Source organism: Ruditapes philippinarum, unplaced genomic scaffold, assembly GCF_026571515.1.
Source record: "Ruditapes philippinarum isolate M1 unplaced genomic scaffold, ASM2657151v2 ctg3150_1_1_1_1, whole genome shotgun sequence".
NCBI classification, from domain to species: domain Eukaryota; kingdom Metazoa; phylum Mollusca; class Bivalvia; order Venerida; family Veneridae; genus Ruditapes; species Ruditapes philippinarum.
In genome coordinates, this window is record NW_026862559.1 from 50,933 (window position 1) to 70,608 (window position 19,676).

The window sequence follows — 19,676 nt, forward strand, 5'->3', positions numbered from 1 at the left end:
GAGGGGAGGTAATATATATGCCTTTGTTCATCTGTCTTTCCCCTTGGAGAAGGGGAGGTAATACATATGCCCTTGTCCATCTGTCTTTCTCCTGAGGAGAAGGGTAGGTAATAAATATGCCCTTGTTCATCTGTCTATCCCCTAGGAGCAGGGGAGGTAATAATATGCCCTTGTTCATCTGTCTTTCCCCTAGGAGGAGGTGAGGTCATAAATATGCCCTTGTGTATCTGTCTTTCCCCTTAGGAAAAGGGGAGGTTATAGATATGCCCTTGTTCATCTGTCTTTTCCCCAGAAGGAGGGGAGGCAATATATATGCCTTTGTTCCCTAGGAGAAGGGGAGGTAATAAATATGCCCTTATTCATCTGTCTTTCCCCTAGGAGGAGGGAGGTAATAGATATGCCCTTGTTCACCTGTCTTTCCCCTTGAAAGGGAGGTAAAAGATATGCTCTTGTTCTTCTGTCTCGCTTTCACCTAACCTGCTGTCACACTGACTGTCTGTTCACTGACAAAACAAAGACTTGTTTGGACCGCTGTGTCCTCTATGTGTCTAGACACATTTCTAGTTACATCTTTAATAATTTCTATTTTGATTATGTTTCCTTATTGAATCAAGCATTAGTTGGTACATTCTGACCAGGCATAAAGTGTTTGCATCTCAATTTTTCTCTTTACTGAACTTGTCACATGTGACCTTAATTCATAAACGGACTGTTCTAAATTTAAAGCTCGGCAAGTCGATTATATAAATTCAGTAAGGTAAGGGGTAAACCAATGTTTACATTTCTTTATTTCATATATAGCCAGAAACATCAAAAAAGAAGAAGATGAAACATTTCAATTCAATATGGCAGAATATTGAACCTCTATTATGCGGAAAAAATAACGCTGTCGTCACAGACAACATAAACAACAACACTCGTCAAAATAACAGTGAAGTCCCTCCACATCAGGGTAAGATTTGTATCTTTTATACCCCGGTTAGTTCACAATGTGATGTCTGTAGGAAAAAGGGAGATGAATGGCTTAGGTGTTAGATAACTGTTTTATTTGCCTTTCTATAACTAAAGCATGCAATTGTCATTGATTATGTAACTGTTGTCCAGGGGTTATTGTTGTTGTGGGTTTTAATTGTAGACCCCACATATATAGTATACTAGATAGTACAGAGTTCAAAAAGTACTATGTAATATATAAGTATGTAGGGGAAAAAATCTGAGATTCTTTTAGTATAACTGGGTATCAAAAATTAATTTTGGGTACCATAAATCATCTTTTGATGTGTCCGGTATATCCATCATCGGAACCTACGATACACTTTCCGAATATATTTATTTAATACTAGTATAAGGTAAAGAGCCTGGGTTACCGAGGATGAGGTATATCAAGTATATTTCAAGGTACATGAGGGCCCACAAGTAGAAACTGGAACAACAATAACTCAAACAGCCTTAGTTAAATAGATTAAATAACCAAAGATTACAACATCCATGTTTATATAACTTTAAGTTATAATTATAACTTTGTCTTATATAATATCAATAAATATAACACCAACATTTAAAATTTGTGACCAAATAACAAGCATATTTTACTTTCTGTTATTTTAGATATGGAGAGTTTTGAGAAGAAGATAGAAATATTGACGCATATCTTGTACAACAATCCCAAAATCCTCTTTGCTCCAAATAATACACTTGCCAACAAAATTATACAAAAGGTGAATTACATAAGCATATGAAAACATGTTACTTTCATGAATAAATAAATAAGCAAATAAAGTTAACAAACAGGCAAAAATTACAGATGCATGCTTTGGATGTTTTCCTTTTTTGTTTTGAATAATGGCTCCAAACTGGCTGCCACTTTTGTCAATGGAGGTAAATATTGTAAAGATCTGAAACTTATAATCTATTATTTTAGGTGAATTCAAGCATGGCAATGTACAGTAATATAACATACTATGCTGAACAGTGGCAGAAGATGTCTGGAAATATTAGTAAACAGATTTATATCTTAAAGGTAACTAGTGCTAAATGTACATTTTTACAAAATGATGAAGTTTTGTTTTGTTGCTTTACCCCTTTTTTAACATGTTAATAAATACAAAAAAGGGTTGTGACTGGTTGCTCTAAAGCAGTGCCCCATACATCATTTCAGTGTAAAGTTTTGCCCAATACTTTATCTCAGTGTTAAATGGTGTCCCTTGCCTCATCTCAGTATAAAATGTGCCATATCCTTCATCTCAGTGTAAAATGTTGCCCCAAACTTCATCTTAGTGTAAAGGTTGCCTGATACTTCAATCAAAATCTGCAATTTACGTCTATGTAGGTTTAATTGCTTTCATTTTCCAGAATTTATTTTAGCATTGTGCCAGTCCTGTGTGATTTAAATATTTTATTTGACCTCTTTTTAGGTCTTTTGTTCCTCACGGATATTGAAATATATCAAAAGTACATATATAGCATGGTTTTAGGCTTAAATAGAGACTGGTAAAAACATAGAGGAATATTCCTCCTTTCTTAACCCCAAATTAGACAATTTATTAGTCTGTAATAACTTGAAATTTATACAATGTTAAAGACACCCATGTACTGGGAAAAATATTTCAGAGTGGAGACATTGCTGGAATGGATAAGGAGGAAATTTCGACATTGAGTCAAGTGTTCTCATTTCTGGACAACATTGCCTGCGCTTGGCTAAACCTGGTGAAAGATGTAGATATGAACTTCTTCACTGGCTTCAGTTCTGAGGATGAACTAGAATATTATTTCTTAAACAGACAGTTCCAGGATAATGTCACCGTTGTGGCAGGTTTGTTGTTTATTTTTGTGTCGCCTTAAAAAGGGCGACATATAGGGGTTAGTTAGGAGTACCCTTAGGCTTGTCCTGAGCATAACTCAGCCATATTGACAACAAACTTTGTATGTATGCTTCTTTTAATGTCCAGAAGTGCAGTGCACTAGATTCTTACCTTGTGCACTCCATATATTTTAGTGATTGCCCTTTGTTAATTTTCATACTTTAATTTTGCCCAGGCCATTTCTTCTAAATCATAAAAGCTATGGACTTGAAACTTCATACGATGATAGATTTCATTAAGAAACAGTGCAATGCACAAGAACTGGTACTCTCTACTTCATGATTTTTTACTTATTGTTCTTTGTTAATTTTCAAAGTTTTTTTTCCAGGCCATTTCTCTTACACTTTAAAATCTATTGACTTGAAACGGCATAGGATGAAGGATCTTTTTGAGAAGAAGTGCAGTACACAAGAACTTGTAAACTGCACTTCATGATCTTTTAAATATTGCCCTTTGTTAGTTTTCATACTTTATAGGCTTGTAAAGAGCATAACTTGGTCACTATAAGTTTGATTGACTCCAAATTTGGTAGGCAAGCTTTTTTCCCCATTGACCTGAAGTGCAGAGCTTAAGAATCCATCACAGAGCCCTCCATTTGATCTGTCAGTGTATAATTGTTCCATGGTATTTTTATTATTGATGATATAACAGTTTTATTAATCCTGACATTAAATTGTTACAATCAGTTCAAATGCCACTAAAGTTAAAGGTACATGTACATTGCAAAAGTAGTGTTTATAAATAACCTACAAAATGCCTATGTGACAGCTATATTGTTGACAAGTCGATACATCCGACTCGAGTTATAATGGAAACTTAAACTTTATAGATAAGCAAATTTTAAATGAATCATGAGTCAAGAACAATAACTCACTTTTGCGTAATTTTGAGCAATTTGCCCTTGCAAGTTTTCATACTCAATTTTGCTGAGTTAGAACTTAAATTTATTATTACTTTTGAAACTCCATAGATGGATAGATATTATTACAAAAATATAGTACACAAGAATCGCAACTCTCTTTTGCATAATTTTGGATTAATAACCATTTGTATTTTTTTTCATTCTTTTTTTTACTGTGGCATAATTCAAAAGTTATAAGTTTAATGAAACTTTATTGGGGGATAATCTCATTAAGAAGTGAAAAAGAAATTTATTTTGTATAATGTTGGAGTTATTGCTCTTTGTTATTTTTCATACTTAATTAGTTTGTCTAGAGCATGTGATGTTATGTTTATAATACCTTATAAAGCAGTGTAATTTATTAATATTTTATATACATGTATATATTTTTATCATTAGTAACTGATTTTTCTATTGTTATATTTCAGGGCTGGTTTTCGAGAACTTTAATGATCACGTGTACACACTGCCGTCACATGTCCGCTATAAGATCAGACAAAACGCAACATTAAATCCGGAAACCAACAAAATTAGACCACCATTCTGGTACCCGAGCCCCGGTTCAAATAATTTACTCTACTATGACTTTGGTTTTGTGTGGATACAGGTAAAAAAGTTAAAATTATTTTCTGGCATTTCCTTCTGAATGCTAGATGATATCATACTTTAATACAAATTTACCTATATTCAAGAGCTTTCCTTTTAACCTATTAAAATTTGTCCTTGACCTTTAAGAGTCCTTGACATTCAAGGTAAAGAACCTTTAAGGTTTTTTTTTCTAAATTCCGGACATTTCAACACCTTTTTCAACACATTTTTGTTGACAATAATTGAGACAGAGTAATACGTCTCTTAAAGGGACTCCACTGAGATTTTTGATGTGATGAGGCTGAAAATAGTTTTTCAAGATTAATTTTCCATTTGATGTAGGTCTAGACCAATAACTTTTTTGCAAAATTTCAGATCATTTTCTCATTCTGTTTTTCCAAAATAATTATTCTTAATGTGCAAAATGACCAAAATTAAAAAGTTATGTCATGTTTTCACTCACTAAGAATAGCACGAAAATAGGCTTTCAAATTAATTTCTTTATATAATTTTAATTATATTTTAAATATATTTTCAGTTTGCCCAAGCTTTCTATATAAGAAATTCAAATTTTCTGGTTTTAGGTTTTTGAATCCAAGTTGAGTTCCTTTAAGGTTACAATTCTAATACTGGAATCATTGTAATCATATTTATTACTTTACATCCATACAGGACCTGGTAGAGAGAGCAATTATTGAGATACAGGTTGGGAAGCCGGTAACCAGACCAGGAACTTTCCTACACAGAATGCCATATCCTTGTTGGCTGTGGGATGCGTGAGTTGTCTCCCTTGATACTCTGTTAACTATAAGAGTTCAATATTTTGAAAATTAGACTGAAGCTACATTTATCAATTTGAAGGTTTCATTTTGTCTTAGACTTTCTAAAATGTTTTGGACTTTTCATGTACAACTCATTTTATAATAATAAAAACATTAATGTAGTAATTTATAAGTGATTTAGTAACAATTTGTAAAAAAAGTTATTGTTGCTATTATTAAGTTATGAAGACATTTATTACTTCATCTCCATTGGTAAAGCTTTTTTGTGAAGGGTTTGTTATCTCCTAATATTAATTATGTAATTAAGGCACTTGTTACCTCCCCTTATAAAATTTGTTAACTTATTATGACAATAAATTTTTGTTTTCAGATTTATCTGGCTTATACAACATGTTATACCGCTATGTTGAATTTCAGATTTATCTGGCTAATACAACATATTATACCACTATGTTTGATTTCAGATTTATCAGGCTAATACAACATATTATACCACTATGTTTGATTTCAGATTCATCTGGCTAATACAACATATTATACCACTATGTTTGATTTCAGATTTATCTGGCTAATACAACATATTATACCACTATGTTTGATTTCAGATTCATCTGGCTAATACAACATATTATACCACTATGTTTGATTTCAGATTTATCTGGCTAATACAACATATTATACCACTATGTTTGATTTCAGATTTATCTGGCTAATACAAGATATTATACCACTATGTTTGATTTCAGATTTATCTGGCTAATACAAGATATTATACCACTATGTTTGATTTCAGATTTATCTGGCTAATACAACATATTACACCACTATGTTTGATTTCAGATTCATCTGGCTAATACAACATATTATACCACTATGTTTGATTTCAGATTTATCTGGCTAATACAACATATTATACCACTATGTTTGATTTCAGATTCATCTGGCTAATACAACATATTATACCACTATGTTTGATTTCAGATTTATCTGGCTAATACAACATATTATACCACTATGTTTGATTTCAGATTTATCTGGCTCATACAACATATTATACCACTATGTTTGATTTCTGATTCATCTGGCTAATACAACATATTATACCACCATGTTTGATTTCAGATTCATCTGGCTAAAACAACATATTATACCACTATGTTTGATTTCAGATTTATCTGGCTAATAGAAACATATTATACCACTATGTTTGATTTCAGATTTATCTGGCTAATACAACATATTTTACCACTATGTTTGATTTCAGATTCATCTGGCTAATACAACATGTTATACCACTATGTTTGATTTCAGATTCATCTGGCTAATACAACATATTATAATACCATGTTTGATTTCAGATTAATCTGGCTAATACAACATATTATACCACTATGATTGATTTCAGATGAATCTGGCTAATACAACATATTATACCACTATGTTTGATTTCAGATTTATCTGGCTAATACAACATATTATACCACTATGTTTGATTTCAGATTTATCTGGCTAATACAACATATTATACCACTATGTTTGATTTCAGATTCATCTGGCTAATACAACATATTATACCACTATGTTTGATTTCAGATTCATCTGGCTAATACAACATATTATACCACTATGTTTGATTTCAGATTCATCTGGCTAATACAACATATTATACCACTATGTTTGATTTCAGATTTATCTGGCTAATACAACATATTATACCACTATGTTTGATTTCAGATTCATCTGGCTAATACAACATATTATACCACTATGTTTGATTTCAGATTCATCTGGCTAATACAACATATTATACCACTATGTTTGATTTCAGATTTCATCTGGCTAATACAACATATTATACCACTATGTTTGATTTCAGATTCATCTGGCTAATACAACATATTATACCACTATGTTTGATTTCAGATTATCTGGCTAATACAACATATTATACCACTATGTTTGATTTCAGATTCATCTGGCTAATACAACATATTATACCACTATGTTGATTTCAGATTCATCTGGCTAATACAACATATTATACCACTATGTTTGATTTCAGATTTCATCTGGCTATTTCAGACAACATATTATACCACTATGTTTGATTTCAGATTCATCTGGCTAATACAACATATTATACCACTATGTTTGATTTCAGATTTATCTGGCTAATACAACATATTATACCACTATGTTTTGATTTCAGATTCATCTGGCTAATACAACATATTATACCACTATGTTTGATTTCAGATTTATCTGGCTAATACAACATATTATACCACTATGTTTGATTTCAGATTTATCTGGCTAATACAACATATTATACACCATGTTTGATTTCAGATTTCATCTGGCTAATACAACATATTATACCACTATGTTTGATTTCAGATTCATCTGGCTAATACAACATATTATACCACTATGTTTGATTTCAGATATTATCTGGCTAATTCAACATATTATACCACTATGTTTGATTTCAGATTTCATTCTGGCTAATACAACATATTATACCATTATGTTTGATTTCAGATTTATCTGTCTAATACTACATTTTATACCACTATGTTTGATTTCAGATTAATCTGTCTAATACAACATTTTATACCACTATGTTTGTTTTCAGATTCATCTGGCTAATACAACATGTTATACCAATATGTTTAATTTCAGATATATCTGGCTAATACAACATATTTTACCACATGTTTGATTTCAGATTTATCTGGCTATACAACATATTATACCACTATGTTTGATTTCAGATTTATCTGGCTAATACAACATATTATACCACTATGTTTGATTTCAGATTCATCTGGCTAATACAACATATTATACCACTATGTTTGATTTCAGATTTATCTGGCTAATACAACATATTATACCACTATGTTTGATTTCAGATTCATCTGGCTAATACAACATATTATACCACTATGTTTGATTTCAGACTTATCTGGCTAATACAACATATTATACCACTATGTTTAATTTCAGATTTATCTCGCTTATACAACATATTATACCACTATGTTTGATTTTAGATTCATCTGGCTCATACAACATATTATACCACTATGTTTAGTTTCAGATTTATCTGGCTAATACAACATATTATACCACTATGTTTGATTTCAGATTTATCTGGCTAATACAACATATTATACCACTATGTTTGATTTCAGATTCATCTTGCTAATTCAACATGTTATACCACTATGTTTGATTTCAGATTTATCTGGCTTATACAACATATTATACCACTATGTTTGATTTCAGATTTATCTGGCTAATACAACATGCTATACCACCATGTTTGATTTTAGATTTATCTGGCTAATAAAACATATTATACCACTATGTTTGATTTAAGATTCATTTGGCTAATACAGCATATTATATACCACTATGTTTGATTTCAGATTTATCTGGCTTATACAACATATAATACCACTATGTTTGATGTTGTCATGGGTTTATTCAGTAGCTATGCTCGTACAGAAAATTGTCTATGAAAAGGAGAAGAGATTAAAAGAGGTTTGAAATACTTGTAAATTTTTGTTATCTTATTTTACCTCTTTAATATTTTGCCTTTTTTGTTTTGTTTTCAAATGACTTGTTGGCACTCCTGATATTGCATGTTAATATCCCTTAAAATGGTTATTAAGTATTTTTTGCTTTTCTTTGGTTTCCATAAAATATTTTACAAGCATTTATGAACGTATAATGATTATAGTATTCTTGTTTATTAAAAATGTTATACTGAAGCAGCATATTCTAAAAACTGAACTTGCTTTTTATGTGTGATATATGTGGTCAACAATGAGCGATATAGGATGAATGATATATGATAAACGATATAGGTTATATTTCACTCATTAGTTATGTATCCCACTATTATAATATAAGATTTATTCATACAGGTAATGAAGATGATGGGCTTATCAGACAGTGTACACTGGTGGGCGTGGTTTATAACTGCCGCGGTACAGATGACTGTTACCGTGGTAACGCTGACGTTAATGTTATATTATGGACGTGTACTATCTCATAGTAATCCAGTCATAGTGTTTATGTTCCTGGAAATGTTTGCCCTGTCTTCTATTGCCTTTTCGTAAGTATATCAGTTAAAGGAACTAAGACTGAGGTCGAAAAGCCATGAAATTTAAAAATCATACATAGAATAAACAGAAACATATGAAAAAACATAAAAAAATGTACTTGTAATTCAATTGAAGATCATTATATGGTGTCATTGAAGCCCAAATTGAGTTAAAAACATCTAATTTGTTCTTGTTTTTCTATTGTATTTCAGGTTTTTGATTAGCAGTATGTTCTCGCGAGCTAAACTTGCTGCAGCATGTGCGGGTATATTTTACTTTATAACATACGTACCATACATGTATATAGCCATCAGAGAGGATTTAACGGGGACCAGGATACCAGCATACATTAAAACTATTGCTGTAAGTAACTGACATCTATACATGTTGGCCCTTACCCTGCCATAACCAAGTAGCACGCCTTTGACATTATTATAGGGTCAGGCCAGCCTTTATATTCTTGCTAGAAACTTGTAGAATTAAGTTGATTAAAAGAGTAAAAACTGTTGGAGGCAATAATTAGTCCTTGTTTCCTTAAGCAAGAAATTTTACACACATTTACACTCAGTACTGATTGGTTTCAGGAACAGATTTGCAAGTATGTCTATTATACGCTTATAGATTCATACACAATCAAAGTTAAGTAAATTCTGAGTAAAGCAAAATAGTAAGTCACTATAATGTTTCTAATTCACAGAAGGCAATAAAACCAAAATATGGTTCAGTTGTGAAATGGCCGATAAACTGTCTATAAACTACAACAGAACACCAAAACTAAAATGCTTTGTGAAATAAAAATAATAACATTTCTGAGGGATATTTTGTCTTAAAAATAGGAAAATTGAAATTAATGAAACAGAATACATTGTATTTTTTATATAATCTCAGTAATAAAAACTTATTTTTCAGGCAATATTTCCAACATCAGCTCTGGGTCTAGGTGGGAAGTATTTCCTGTTTTATGAGTTAGAGGGTTCAGGTGTACAGTGGGAGAACCTACATGTGTCACCACGGGAATATGATAATTTTAGTCTACAGATTGTGTTGATAATGATAGCAGTAGACACTGTTTTTTACTTTATACTGGCCTGGTATATAGAGAATGTAAATCCAGGTAAAATTAGAACTTAGTCTTTTATTCTTTTTAGAACTGGTATATGTAATTAACCGTTCTTCTTGCAAATTATCCTGGATTTTCTAGTTTTTGCATGGAAAATGCCATCAACTTACGTTCATCCTATATATCAAATGAGTCACATTCTTTAGATATAATTTCCATTATGCCAGGAATAATGGCATACCAAAGCATTATTTCAGAAACATTATAATAACTGTCTACCATAGCCATGGTATTGTTTCATTATTTAATGAACTTCCAGTATACAAAAGCCAATACAAGACCCATATTATTTTCTTTGTACATGTACATCAAACCATATAGTGATTTCCATTATATCAGGAACTAATATGGTATATTTGGGCCATGGCATTTTTCATTATTTCAGAATGTTATGGTATATTTAGGTCATGGCAGTTTTTTTTATTATTTCAGAATCTTATAGTATATTTATGCTATGGCATTTTTTATTATTTCAGAATCTTATGGTACATTTAGGCCATGGCTTTTTTTATTATTTTAAAATCTTACGGTATATTTAGGCCATGACTTTTTTCGTTATTTCAGAATCTTATGGTATATTTAGGCCATGGCATTTTTCATTATTTCAAAATCTTATGGTATATTTAGGCCATTGCACTTTTTATTAGCTCACCAGAGCCGAAGGCTCAGGGTGAGCTGTTATTATCAAAGAGGGATGCTCCGGCGTCCATCGTCCGTCGTCATGCGTCAACAATCATCTTCTTCTCTGAAACTACTAAGCCAATTTACTTCAAATTTGGTCTGTAGCATCCTTGTGACAGTCACACTTGTATTTGCTCATATTATTCCAGTTGGCCGCTGTTAGGGGTCAGCAGAGCTAAAAATAGAAAAACCTTTAAACATCTTCTTCTACAGAACTAATGGATGGATGATCACCAAACTTTGTCTGTAGCATTCTTGGGAAGTCTTTTATCAAGTTTGCTCATATTAATTTGATTGGCCCCTTTAAGGGGTCTCTTGGGCTAAAAATAGAAAAACCTTTAGACATCTTCTTCTACAGAACCAATGGATGGATGATCACCAAACTTTGTCTGTAGCATTCTTGGGTAGTCTTTTATCAAGTTTGCTCATATGAATTTGATTGGCACCTTTTAGGGGCCGCTAAAGCTAAAAATATAAAAACCTTTAAATGTCCATTTCTACAGAACTAATTGATGGATGATCACCAAACTTTGTCTGTAGCATTCTTGGGTAGTGTTTAATCAAGTTTGCTCATATTAATTTGATTGGCCCCTTTTAGGGGCCGCTAAAGCTAAAAATAGAAATACCTTTATATGTATATTTTTAGAGAACTGATTGATGGATGATCACCAAACTTTGTCTGAAGCATTGTTGGGTAGTCTGTTATCAAGTTTGCTCATATTATTTGATTGGCCCCTTTTAGGGGCCGCTTAAATTAAAAATAGATATACATTTAAACGTCTATTGCTACAGAATTAATTGATGGATGGTTACCAAACTTTGTCTGTAGCATTCTTTGGAAGTCTTTTATCAAGTTTGCTCATATTAATTTGATTGGCCTCTTTTAGGGGTCTCTAGGGCTAAAAATAGAAAAACATTTAAACATCTTCTCCTACAGAACCAATGGATAGATGATCACCAAACTTTGTCTGTAGCATTCTTGGGTAGTCTTTTATCAAGTTTGCTGATATTAATTTGATTGGCCTCTTTTAGGGGCGGCTAAAGCTAAAAATAGAAAAACCTTTAAATGTCTATTTCTACAGAACTAATTAATTGATGATCACCAAACTTTGTCTGTAGCATTCTTGGGTAGTGTCTTATAAAGTTTGCTTATATTAATATGATTGGCCCCTTTTAGGGGCCGCTAAAGCTAAAAATAGAAATACCTTAAAATGTCTATTTCTAGAGAACTTATTGGTGGATGATCACTAAACTTTGTCTGTAGCATTCTTAGGTAGTCTTTTATCCAGTTTGCTAATATAATTTTGATTGGCCCCTTTTAGGGGTCTGTAGGGCTAAAAATAGAAAAACCTTTAAACATCTTCTCCTACAGAACTAATTGATGGATGATCACCAAACTTTGTCTGTAGCATTCTCGGGATGTGTTTTATCAAATTTGCTCATATTAAATTCAAGTTTGCTCATATTAAATTGATTGGCCCGTTTTAGGGGCCGCAAAAGCTAAAAAATAGAAATACCTTTAAATGTCTATTTCTACACAACTAATTGATGGAAGATCACCAAATTTTTTTGTAGCATTCTTGGGTAGTCTTTTATCAAGTTTGCTCATATTAATATGATAAGCCCCTTTAACGGGCCTTTATAACTAAAAATAGAAATACCTTTAAATGTCTATTTCTACAGAACTAATGGATGAATGATCACCAAACTTTGTCTGAAGCATTGTTGGGTAGTCTTTTATCAAGTTTGCTCATATTATTTGATTGGCCCCTTTTAGGGGCCGCTTAAATTAAAAATAGATATACATTTAAACGTCTATTGCTACAGAACTAATTGATGGATGGTTACCAAACTTTGTCTGTAGCATTCTTTGGTAGTCTTTTATTAATTTTGCTCATATTAATTTGATATGCCCCTTTTAGGGGCTGCTAAAATTAAAAATAGAAATACGTTTAAACATCTTCTCCTACAGAACTAATTAATGGATGATCACCAAACTTTGTCTGTAGCATTCTTGGGTACTCTTTTATCAAGTTTGCTTATATTAATTTGATTGGCCCCTTTTAGGGGCCACTAAAGCTAAAAATAGAAAAAGCCTCCGAACATCATTTCCTACTGAAATAATTGATAGATGATCACCAAACTTAGTAGCATTCTTAGGTAGTCTTTTATCAAGTTTGCTCATATTAATTTGATTAGCCCCGTTTAAGCTAAAGCTTAAATGCCTCAGGTCATGGCATTTCTTCAAATTATTGTTTAAACATATTCTATGCTCAAATTTAATAGAATATATTGACATTCCAACACTGATAAGCTGTTGTTTCTGGTGAGCGACTCAGGGCCATCATGGCCCCATTGTTATTATTTTAGGATCTTATGGTATAATCTTATGGCACTCTTTATTATTATATTAGGATCTTATGGTATACCAAAGCCATGGTATTTTCCATTCACAAGCACTTACTGGTGTGGAACATCACTTTGGGAAACATGTAGTTTTAAACGTCTGTTCGGAATTCATCGTAGCAGACGTCGTTACAACCTCGTAAATGATGATCCGGAAAATGATGATGTCACTGTTGATGATGACTCAGGTATATCTGATTTCAGTTTATCTTTTGAAGTTCTTTCCCTTTCCATTATTTTAGGAAGTTATATACATGTAGATATAACCTATAGTTAAATAAATCAATTCTTAGTGATAACATGAATGCTTTACTGTGGAAACAGGGCTCAATGTTTCAATATATTTGCCTTAATTTAACCATACTGTAAATGATCATTTTAAAGCTTTAACGGATATTAATAGGATATTTTTTTGTTTGAGTAAAATTTGGAATATATTTTCACAAAACATGATAAAATTCCACATATTTCCACGAGTGAAAATATATACCCCGATACCATTTTTCACGAAAAACGAATGTGAACTGCAAATGTTTGTGCACATTATATTTAACCAATAAATTATATGCATTCATTTCTTATTGGAAAATTTGACTTAGAATTTATAGAACATAAATTTCTAATCACCTCCTTTTATTTACATGAAATGTTAAATTCGGTAATATCTTTATAAATAATGCTTATTGGAACTTACAATATTGATAAATTTTAATTTGAGCATCATATTTATGAAATAAAACCATGGTAAAAAATGTGTTACAGGATCTTTAATTTCATTATCAAGAAAAATTGTTACGAATCCCCTTGCAATTGTACAGCGCACAGTATATTTATTATTTATAGATGCATCTTGTTTTGTACGTGATGTTTGGCGCCACATTGTGATGTCACGTAAACAGCTCTTTAAACATCTGTACAGCATTAATGACCGAATTAAAGATATTGGCGTTCAGATTTATTTTCTTAGTTAGACCATTTTCTATCATTCTGGATAGTTTTCAAAACAAAATTCAACAATTGTTCTTTTATTTATCAGATTTTTTAAACAAAATGGCAAAAAAGTCCCTTAAAATAAGTATGAGTTTTGACACCGCCTATTTTCATATTTATAATAAACAAATATGAAATTTTATATGACTGATATAGCTCCAAATTTCATGGGTAAAATTAAATAAAATGTCATATTTTATGAGAAATCTCCCTACGCTGAACAATATGAGTTCAGGACAGTTTCACTTTGTGACAACATATAATAAATATTTTCAGGTATATATTGGTGTGGGTGTAACACAGACTGTATCTGTACATTTGAACCGGACCCACGAGACTTGACAAGAGGAGTAGTTGTGAACAACTTGAGAAAGGTTAATATGAATCATATACCCTTCTATCAAGATTAATACATCCATAGGTCAAGATTTAACTATACATATTATACAAGACTTAAATATATTGCATTGGTATGTCAAGATTGATTTTTTTAATTAAGAGGTTTTGTCATGATCAGCTTGTCGGCGTTGATTAACCTTTTTGGTTAAGTTTCCACATCGTCAGTAATTTCAATAGTAATATAATTTGATAAACAAGATCAACACGGAAAGGCTGCATTCAATGAACCCAACCCCAACACGACTATAATGTGGATAAACCTTGGTGATTTCAGCCTGTCACACAGATTATATGGTCAAAAGGTCAAAGATCATTGTGACCTTTTATATGTTAAGGTCCATTTTCTTAGAAACTATCACAGCTTTAAACTAATTTACTCATCCAATACAATTTCACAAGGGCAGATAATCCTAAATTTATATTTTACAAAGTTATGTCCCTTTAATAACTTACAATTTGATAATTACATGTTTACTCAAAAGATTAAAATGCATTTCTAAAGGGCAGATAATCCTGAAGGGCATTTTTGTGTCGCCTTGAAAAAGGCAACATATAGGGGTTACTTTTGTTTGCGGCGAAGTCGGCGTCGTTGTTGGGGTCGGTGTCGGCGTCCCCTTAAGCTTGTCCGGACCATAAGTCAGTCATTATAAGTCTGATTGACTTCAAACTTGGTATGCATGCTTCTTATAATGACCCAAAGAGCAGTGCACAAGAAACAGAACCCTGCATTTCTTAATTTTTGAGTTACTGCCCTTTGTTAATTTTCATACTTTATTTTGGTCTGGGCCATTTCTCCTAAAGTATAAAAACTATGGACTTGAAACTTCATAGGATGATAGATCTTATTAAGAAGGAGTGCAGTGCACAAGAAACGGTACTGTGCACTTTATAATTTTTGAGTTATTGCCCTTTGTTAATTTTCATACTTTTTGTCCAGGCCATTTCTCCTAAAGTATAAAAGCTATGGTCTTTAAACTTCATAGGATGATAGATCTTATTGAGGTAAAGGGCAGTGTACAAGAACTAGTACTCTGCACTTCTTATTTTTGTGTTATTACCTTTTATTAATTTTCATACTTAATTTTTGTCCAGGCCATTTCACATAAATTATAAAAGCTATAGACTTGAAACTAAATAGGATGATAGATCGTACTGATAAGAAGTGCAGTGCACAGAAACTGCCGCTCTGCATTCCTTATTTTTTGAGTTATTTCCCTGTGTTAATTTTCATATTTTATTTTTGTCCTGGCCATTTCTCCTAAACTATATTGTTCACAAAGCGACACATCCGACTCGCGGAATTCTAGTTTGCTAAATTCTTTCCCTTTATTTTGATATGAATACTGAAAAATATACATAATGTATTTATTTTTTGATATGCTAGGTATACAGGAAGGGAGATAAACCAGCATTAGACAGTCTGTCTATGAAGTTGTATGAGAATGAGATCACTGCGTTCCTCGGTCACAATGGTGCTGGGAAAACAACAACAATGTTAGTATAACTATATACAGTTAACACCATTACACACAATATGTTAAAGTAAGAGTAGGCTTTTGTTCTTGTTCTTTGTTATGTATTTTAAGCAGAAACAGAGTTATTATGCCCCCATTTCGAAGAAAAGGGGGTATATTGCTTTGCACTTGTCGTTCCGTCGGTCCGTCGGTCTGTCGGTCCGTCGGTCCGTAGACCAAATGGTTTCCGAGTGATAACTAAAGAACCCTTAGGCCTAGGAACTTCAAACTTGGTATGGTGATTGGTCATGACCAGTAGATGACCCCTATTGATTTTGGTGTCAAGGGGTCAAAGGTCAAGGTCACATTGACCTTGTAAGCAAAAACGGTTTCCAATCAATAACTAAAAAACCTTAAGGCCCAGGAACTTCAAACTTGGTATGGTGATGGTCATGATCAGTAAATGACCTCTATTGATTTTTGGGTCAAGGGGTCAAAGGTCAAGGTCACATTGACCTCTTGGGTAAAACGGTTTCCGATCAATAACAAAAGAACCTTAAGGCCTAGGAACTTCAAACTTGGTATGGTGATTGGTCATGTCCAGCAGATGACCCCTATTGATTTTGGGGTCAAAGGGTCAAAGGTCAAGGTCACATTGACCTTGTAGGTAAAAACGGTTTCCGATCAATAACTAAAGAACCCTTAGGCCCTGGAAATTCAAACTTGGTATGGTGATTGGACATGACCAGCAGATGACCCCCATTGATTTTGGGGTCAAGGGGTCAAAGGTCAAGGTCACATTGACCTCTTAGGTAAAAACGGTTTCCGATCAATAACTAAAGAACCCTTAGGCCTAGGAACTTCAAACTTGGTATGGTGATTGGTCATGACCAGCAAATGACCCCTATTGATTTTGGGGTTAAGGGGTCAAAGGGCAAGGTCACATTGACCTTGTAGGTAAAAATGCTTTCCGATCAATAACTTAAGAACCCTTAGGCCTAGGAACTTCAAACTTGGTATGATGATTGTTTATGACCAGCAGAGGACATTTTAATTTTGGGGTCAAGGGGTCAAAGGTCAAGGTCACATTGACCTTGTAGGTAAAAACAGTTTCCGATCAATTTACTAAAAACGCTTAGGCCTAGGAACATCAAACTTTGTATGATGATTGGTTGTAACCAGCAGATGACCCCTATTGAGTTTTGGGTCAAGGGGTCAAAGGTCAAGGTCACATTAACCTTGTAAGTAAAAACGGTTTCTGATCAATAACTTAAGAACGCTTAGGCCTAGAAACTTTAAACTTGGTATGGTGATTTGTCATGATCAGCAGATTACCCCTTATGATTTTGGGATCAAGGGGTTAAAGGTCAAGGTCACATTGACCTTGTAAGTAAAAACGGTTTCTGATCAATAACTAAAGAACGCTTCTGCCTAGGAACTTCAAACTTGGCATGGTGATTGGTCATGACCAGCAGATGACCCCTATTGATTTTGGGGTCAAAGGTCAAGGTCACATTGACCTTGTATGTTAAAACGGTTTCTGATCAATAATAAAAGAACCCTTAGGCCTAGGAACTTCAAACTTGGCATGGTGATTGGTCATGACCAGCAGATGACCCCTATTGATTTTGGGGTCAAGGGGTCAAAGGTCAAGGTCACATTGACCTTGTAGGTAAAAACGGTTTCTGATCAATTAACTAAAAACGCTTAGGCCTAGGAACTTCAAACTTTGTATGATGATTGGTCGTGACCAGCAGATGACCCCTATTGAGTTTTGGGTCAAGGGGTCAAAGGTCAAGGTCATGACCAGTAGATACTTGATAACCCTTATTAATTGTTTGATCACTGGGTCAGAAGTCATGCATAGTAACCTTATCACATGACTAATTGGCTGCTGATAGGGGGGATACATGTTTTACAAACATATCTTGTTTTAGCTGTAATCATTACCCCAATTTTAATATTAGATACATTGAGTTAACAGTTGAATTTTTTCTATGATGTACATTATTTGTATAAACAACAGAAACTTGGTGTTAATGTTTAATCACATCACGCCATTTTATTTGTAACATTTAGAGCGTGTCAGCTTAAATTTTCATGGTTGAGGAAACTTAAATTATGGTGAGATGCGATTTCATTCAGGTTTTGTTGTTAAACTCTGTAGTAACCTGTAACATGTTTCACATTCCACTTCAATTGATAACGTTCTGCACTGGTTATCAATAGGTCACAGGTTTGGGTATCAGCTCCTTTACTTTCTGTAGTATTGGTCTTTCCGTTGAAACATTATTAACGGTGGTCACGTGTGTAGGTGCACTTTACCAGACATGTTGAAGGATCAGGATCGACTCTTGAATTTAACAATTGATCTTAACTCTACCTCCAGAAAATGTATCATATCTTCAGGAACAATCACTATGGCCTACAGAAATGTGACAGTTAATAAACTGAAAGAAAAAAAGTTGCTTCTTTTTATTTATGACATGCAATTGTTATATAGGGTCTTATTTACAAAAATTGTTTCATGTTATTGTGGAAATGCAGTTGTTATATATGATCTAACTTACACATTTTGAATGCCTAATTGTTATTGCAGCTAAACTGTTAGCATGCTTGCGGAGACATAATTTACCAATACATGCCATCCTTTCTGTTTCTTCATAGTCTGCACTGTTCGCCATTCAGTCAGTCAACATTTTGAATTTTTTTCTTATAAATGATGAATGTTTTTGTTTGGATTTAAAAGGTTGATGAGTCTGTTTAAGATATTGAGCATGGTAAACGTTAAAGAACATGTTAAACAGTATAGTATATGGTAATTTTGTTGCTGGTTTTCATTGAAATGTTAATTCTCTAGTTATTTTAAAATATTGAACACCTTTTTTCAGGTCAATATTAACAGGCATGTTCCCGCCCACATCTGGTACTGCTACCATATATGGTCATAATGTGATGTCAGATATGGATACTATAAGACAGGATCTAGGGATGTGTCCACAATATAATGTTTTGTTTGAAAGGTAAAATAGGAATTTCATATACATGTTTACAAAATGATAAAATGACTGACAATATCTACATAAAATGTGCGTAATTTATTTTGAATATAATTTTGATATACACTTTTCTATACCCTATGTTTTTTTATTAAGTTTTGAAAAATGGAATATATATGATTATATTTGATTTATCTTCACCAAAATATATTGTAAGCTTTACTTTTCAAGCTTTTGTCATGAGCCTTTCGGAAGCATTGGAATATGCATCAGCAATGATAAACATTTTCATTGAGGGCCATTTTCTCAGAAACAAAGTTATATTCACATGTTTATTTAAATAAAAGAGCAGATAATCCTAAAATAAATTTTTGCAAAGT

The 19,676-nt window shown here is 32.7% G+C and overlaps 1 protein-coding gene across 2 annotated transcripts in view; it reads left to right on the forward strand.

Moving 5' to 3' along the window:
* The window catches only part of LOC132719428 (ATP-binding cassette sub-family A member 2-like), a 51,965-nt gene that overhangs the window by 8,920 nt on the left and 23,369 nt on the right, over nt 1-19,676 (forward strand). For both annotated transcript variants that reach the window (XM_060703191.1, XM_060703192.1), the window contains exons 8-21: nt 802-952; nt 1,609-1,718; nt 1,922-2,020; nt 2,611-2,812; nt 4,191-4,369; nt 5,023-5,126; nt 8,567-8,681; nt 9,068-9,258; nt 9,460-9,610; nt 10,157-10,361; nt 13,463-13,642; nt 14,721-14,818; nt 16,228-16,337; nt 19,189-19,320. In XM_060703191.1, the coding sequence (XP_060559174.1) occupies nt 802-952; nt 1,609-1,718; nt 1,922-2,020; nt 2,611-2,812; nt 4,191-4,369; nt 5,023-5,126; nt 8,567-8,681; nt 9,068-9,258; nt 9,460-9,610; nt 10,157-10,361; nt 13,463-13,642; nt 14,721-14,818; nt 16,228-16,337; nt 19,189-19,320 (2,027 nt within the window). The remainder of the gene's footprint in view (nt 1-801; nt 953-1,608; nt 1,719-1,921; nt 2,021-2,610; nt 2,813-4,190; nt 4,370-5,022; nt 5,127-8,566; nt 8,682-9,067; nt 9,259-9,459; nt 9,611-10,156; nt 10,362-13,462; nt 13,643-14,720; nt 14,819-16,227; nt 16,338-19,188; nt 19,321-19,676) is intronic.